The sequence below is a fragment of the Sturnira hondurensis genome, unplaced genomic scaffold (genome assembly GCF_014824575.4).
Source record: "Sturnira hondurensis isolate 20B ecotype Veracruz unplaced genomic scaffold, ASM1482457v3 Scaffold0005667, whole genome shotgun sequence".
Lineage (NCBI taxonomy): Eukaryota > Metazoa > Chordata > Mammalia > Chiroptera > Phyllostomidae > Sturnira > Sturnira hondurensis.
In genome coordinates, this window is record NW_028078298.1 from 198,532 (window position 1) to 204,919 (window position 6,388).

The 6,388-nt window shown below is 38.3% G+C and overlaps 1 protein-coding gene across 1 annotated transcript; it reads right to left on the minus strand.

Annotated features, from left to right (window-relative positions):
- Nucleotides 1-2,333: 2,333 nt before the first annotated feature.
- LOC118988066 (olfactory receptor 2D3-like) lies at nucleotides 2,334-3,257 on the minus strand. Its single transcript, XM_037047432.1, has one exon. The coding sequence runs from the start codon at nucleotides 3,255-3,257 to the stop codon at nucleotides 2,334-2,336; it is 924 nt and encodes a 307-aa protein (XP_036903327.1).
- Nucleotides 3,258-6,388: the final 3,131 nt, after the last annotated feature.

Genomic DNA, 6,388 nt, shown 5'->3' on the forward strand with positions numbered 1-6,388 from the left:
TCATTTTGGAAGTCTCCCTGTGCTTGTTTCTATGTATTGGGTAGAGCTGCTATGCCTCTCAGGCTTGCTAGTGTAGCTTAATGTAGGAGGTGTCCTCTAGGGCCCAGTGGCAGAACCTCCCCAGTAACTCAAGCTAGACACTCCAGGCCCACCCCACCCTATGGGGCTATGTGCACCCTCCTAAACAGTTGAGACATGATTGTTGTTGACACATCAATGGCAGGACTTTACCCTCAGCTTGATCAGCTGAGAGGACTGGCCAAGACCACTGTGAAGGATCTTCAGTAGAGGGCTGACCCCACAGAACAGGATTCACTTTAGCATGGCTCTGGTGCACAGCATATCTACCCCTTGAATGTGTTGCTTGTGGAGGTGCTTTGATACTGTCTGAAGCTGTCCATTGGGTGCACTGGCTTTAGTACCTTCTGGGAGGTGCAGGCCAAGGTCTGCCACCTGTGTCCCTCCCAAGGCCAACTGGGCATGAGATACAGAGCAGCTGCTACTAGTGCTGGGCTTAGAGGTGCCAGGGTCAAGCCAAACTGCAACCCAAGGCCAGCTGCCACTAATGCCAATCCTGGGGTCACTTAACAAAAGGTACAGGGCACACCAAGGCCAGATGCTATTTATCTGAGAGATTTTAGGAAACTCTGAAGCATGAGCCTAGACAGGCTATTTTTATGGAAAGCCATTGAAAACATCTTAAGTGGGCTTATAAATTGGATGGGGCAGGGTCTCAGTCACCAGGGCTAGGCAAACAGTGTTAGCCAAGTTGATGTAGACTCAGGTATGGCACCCACCTGTGTCTGCAGGGGTGGTCTTAGCAAAGGAAAAATGGCTACTGCCACCACTTTGGTCTGGGAGAAATCTACCCCTCCAGTTCTCATCCTGATCCCAGACAATTCAGTCCCTCCACATATGTTCCTGGAATCTTTCAAGCTGCTGCTACAGCCCTGAAGCTCACAGAGAGTGAGTCTAAGTAAATTTGTGTGTGAGCTTTTGGAGAAATACCTGGTTCTACAGTAGCCCTCTGTCTCAGCTACAATCCCTGCTGGCTTTCACAGCCAGGAGTTATGAAGACTTATTTTTCAGGTGCTGGAAGCCTTGGCCAGGGGACCTCGTGTGGGTCTGGGACCCCTTGTTCCTGAGGGGTTATCTCAATCACTGATATATTCCTCCCAATGTTTAACCACCACATATGGGTGTTTGACCAGCCTGGTCCGCAGCTCCACCTTTCCTACTAGTCTTTATGTGGCTTCTTTATTCTTTAATTACAAGACTTCTGTTCAGGTAGATTACAGACAGTTCTCAATGATCATTGTTCTGCAGTTTATCTGCAATTTTGATGCAATTGTGGGAATATGTGAGTACCCCACTTACCTATGCTGCCATCTTGATTGGACCCATTTTAGCTTATATTTCACAGGTTTCCTAATGTTATGCATTCTTTTATAATAGTTCTACCATTTGTTATTTGTTAAATGTGTGCTCTTTATATTTCAGAAATTGTTAAATTTAGAATTTAAGGATATGTTAGAAATATTAATATAGCATCATGAGGAATTTCCTTTTTTTTAAGATTTTATTTATTTATCTTCAGAGGGGAAGGGAAGGAGAGAGGGAGAGAAATATCAATGTATGGTTGCCTCTTGTGCGTCCCCTGCTAGGGACTGGCCTGCAACCCAAGCATGTGCCCTGACTGGGAATTGAACTGCGATACTCTGGTTCACAGGCCCGCTCTCAATCCACTGAGCTACATCAGCCAGGGCAGGATTTGCTTTTAATGTTTATGTCCCTAGTTCCTAGGAATATACTTGGGATATGTAATAGTGTTCAAATATATTTAATGAGTTTATACAAGAACTAAGGAAATGACTCTGTTCACCAGAAATGAATTATCTTATTTGTGATAGTGTACTTTTTATTCAGTTCTTTGGTTTTTTAAAATATATATAGTTGTATGTCTACTTGTTTAAATTTTCTTATTAGCTTACATGGACTTGGAGAGTAGCAACTATTTACTTACCTGCCTTTCATTTCTTTCCTTCCTGCCTTCCTTCCTTCCTTCCTTCTTTTCTTCCTTTCTCTCTCCCTCCATTGATTCTGTCTTTTTACACCTTTTCTTTGCTTTCTACATTTCTTTCCTATGTCTATCAAGGTGCCTTTCTTTGAATAAGCGATTTGCTGAACTTATCTGAGAAGTGATATGGGATAATAGGGGAAGGAAGAAAAAAATGGAGAGACAAGATGAACATGGGGAAAGTTTGCAAGCAAATCACTTCTGTCCACATCCCTAAAACTGTCATTATAATCAGAGATCCCCACCTTCAAAAAGGCTATTTTGTAGTCATTCTCCTGAGAGCCCCTTTGACATCCTTGTTCCTCAGACTATAAATGATGGGGTTCAGCATGGGTGTCACCGTTGAGTAGAACACAGAGATCATTTTATCCCTTTCATTCATTATCTTGGAGTTTGGCCTCATGTAGGCAAATATTCCTGACCCATAGAAAAGGACAACAACAATGAGATGGGAGCCACAGGTAGAAAAGACCTTAAGCCGGCCCTCCTCAGACTGCATCTGGATCACAGTGGAGATAATATTCCAGTAGGAGACAAGGATCAGGGAGACAGGAGCTAAGAGGATGACCACACCCATTGCAAAGATGGCCATTTCAGTGCTGTAGGTATCTGCTGAAGCCAGCTTCAGGAGTGCAGGAGGTTCACAAAAAAAATGGTTAATGATATTGTTCCCTTGGTAGGGCAGATGCAATGTGAATATGGTGTCCACCAGAGACACAAGTGCTCCACTAGCCCAGGACCCTGTAGCCAGCTGGACACATACCCAGTGTGTCATGATAGTGGAGTAGTGCAGGGGCTTGCAGACAGCCACATATCGGTCATAAGACATCACCGCCAATAGTGCACACTCTGTACAGCCAACCAGAAGTAGTACGACTATTTGTGTTGAGCATCCAGCAAAGGAAATGGTCTTCTTCTTTACCAGGAAGTGGACTAGCACCTGAGGGACTGTAGTAGTAGAAAAACAGAGATCAGCAAAAGACAAGTTCCTAAGGAAAAAGTACATGGGTGTATGGAGTCTGGAGTCTATGTGAATGAGAATAATGATAAGCAGATTTCCCAGCACAGTCAGAAGGTAGATGATCAGAAAAAGGAAGAAGAGCAGGACTTGTGTCTGTGGATCCTGTGAAAGGCCCAGGAAGATAAATTCAGTCACATAGGTTTGGTTTTCTTCTCCCATGAATATTTATATTACTGTTCATAGGCAGCACCAAGAAAAGAAATACACATCAGTCAGTTACTTTTAAAAACCTGAGTAACTTGGATATTTTATTAAACGGTATCCAAAATAGCTATTGATTTTCAATCTTAACAGCTTCTATATGTCAGAAAACAGTGTCTTGTCTTTGCTCAGTAGGTCTGACAACTGAAACACATTTCTGATTTTCTCTCTCCTTGAATCTTTGATTAACACCAGACAGGCATAAATCATCCTGAATATGCTACATGACCAAGCCTTGGTGGACCACAGATAGTCCTCAGAAGACTATATATAGTGTTGCTCACAGGGCATCTTCTCTTTTATGCAGGTTTGAGCCAGTTAGATTTTTATGCTGCAAACTGCCTGATAACATTTATGAAGCCTGATTTTTAAAAAACTTATTTACATATATGTCCTAAAGAAACACTCTGAGCAAGGAGTGGGAATTTAAAGGAAGATGTGGTAGTCTGTGATGTTGGTCCTTAAATAAATTCTTCTGACATTTTTTTTTCAGTGGGAAGAGAGTGCTGAGAAATGTCAATAAAAATAGCTGCTTTATTGATTGTTGCATTTAGTAGCATCTTTTAAATATGCCCTCATCTATTTTTCACACTTTTATCTCTTTGCACAAGGTCTTGGCAATAATAATGCTGATGATCATGTATTGGGCACACTCCTGGTGCCAGTTATTATCAACAGTTTCTTTACATATTTTACTTTTTATTTTAAATCTTCTCTAAGTTCATGAAGAAGTTACTGGTATCCACAGTCTACAGATGGTGAAATGAAGACTCAAAGAAATTTTCAAATGGGTTCCTCTGAGCCTTCCTCACTTGTTCTGTATCCTGCAATTCTTTTTCCTTCTTAGTCCAAAACTGGTTGGAGATGAGGTTAAACTTTCACCCAACTTTCTCTGCCTATTCCCCGCACACGCTCTTTGAAGACAAGCCCTCACCCACACACATTCTCCACTTTCAGGGTTTTAGAGGTAATCTGCTGTGGCAGAGCTCTCTGTAGGCACAAAAATAATGGTCAGGCATATTTTAACAGATATTTTTAAACATTTTAGGGGTTCTTGCCCACATGACAAGAGAAGGAATTAGAGGAAGAAACATTAAGAAAAGTGATAAAGATTATTTGAAGATAATGTGATTACATATCTTTTGGAAATTAAAGAGCCAAGTCAACCCTATGATAACTGGTAAGAAAAGTGGTCTGGTACAATGTGAAGTAATTGAACATTCTTTTTTGTCTAGAATTAGCTAAGCTTATTATTAATTAAAGAAATTTTTCATGTATTCAGGTATTCCACATGTGATTACAGACCTAACTTATGGTGGACTTTCAGCTCCATTTATCAGGAACTAAAGCTAATCAGTTGTTATACATCACCCTATGAGTGGTGAACAGTCTGTAGTTACTTTACATTAAGTAACATGAACTTGATTTTAATGTCCTGTTTTATAATTCTTCATCAATGCTTCCTATAGTTGCTTCTGATAGTGCAGCCATTGACAGTAGACATAGTCAGTCACATTGTTCAACATTCCTTAGTAAGGTTAGGTTACATTCGCCTTCCCCACAGACTCTTTTAATGTATTATGGTCCACCACATTTATTTAATACTACTGACTTGATTACAGAACATTCTTGTATTATATATACATACCAAAAATAACCAAGTAGAAATTTTAGTCAAAAAATGTTTTGTGAAGATTAAAGTATATACTTCAAGAAGCATTCAAGATCTAGTTGAAGAAAATGATGAAATATGATGTCTGAATAAATGACTAGACAAACTAATTTTATGATTAGAACAACACAGTTTTATAAAGATGTTCATTTCACATGAATCAGTCCATAAGTTCACTGAAATGCCAAGTTCACAGAAGATTTTTTCAACGGAATTTAACAAGCTTACTCTCAATTTACCTAGATGAGTAATGGAAATATATCTTACCAGATATATAATACGTAGTAAATTGCTCCTCCCTTGTTGCTACAGTATATACTGAGGAGGCATAAAACAGTTAGCCAATAAATATATTATAGAACTGAAAAAGATGCTAGTATGAATGAAACTTTAATATAGACAATGATAGCATCTTAAATAAGTATATTACCTTACAAAAAGTATGGGACAATTACTTATACATTTTAGAACATATGTATACCTATATGTAATTATACACATAGTTATATTACATTTATATTTAAGGATACTTACACATACATGTAATATAAGTATAAGCAATAATTAATTCCAAATATATTAATGATCTAATTTTTAAAAACAATTAAGGTTTCTATGAAGCTAGATAGTCTATCTATCTATCCGCATATCTCAATCAATATCTATCCAATCTTGGGGGATAAAAGTTTCCTTAAACATGCATATAAAAATTATAAAGAAAAATGCTAACAAACTTGATATGTAATGTTAAAATGCTAACAAACCAGACTTCTATGTAGTGGATACCACTAAACAAACTTTAAAAATAAAATAAATCTGAAGAATTATTTGCAAAAATCTTAACAGAAAAATTTTTGTTATTTCTAAAATATAAAGAGCTCTTAAAAATCAATAATAAAAAACATATAACTCATTCTTAAAACTGGGCAAAAGATTTAGACATCCAATTCATAAGAAACATTAAGTAAAACTGAACAATAAACATGAAACAAAACATGCACATTAAAATAACAAATGAGATATACCGGGTCCAGCACAAACAATGCCCCCTTTTCATTATAAAATATTTTACTAAAAATCATATGCATATAATCCTGTAACATAACAATATCACACTCCAGCACAGCATGTGACATTTTAGGTGAAATGTTCAAATTGCTGTCTCATGTGAGACATTCCCGCACTCTACCAACCACACGCAAGCAAGCCTTACTTCTGCCAGACCCTGTATTTGCCTTCTAGGTAAAGTTAAAAGGCTATTATATCCACATTTAATGACTTAGCAAGATGACTATGACAAGTTATTAAATGAAGAGCAAGCCTTCAGACTCTATGTGTGATATGTCATTTTAATCTTTTTACGGGAGTGTGAATGGGTGTGTGTGTGTTCGTGAGTATATGTGTGATTGCAGTGTCT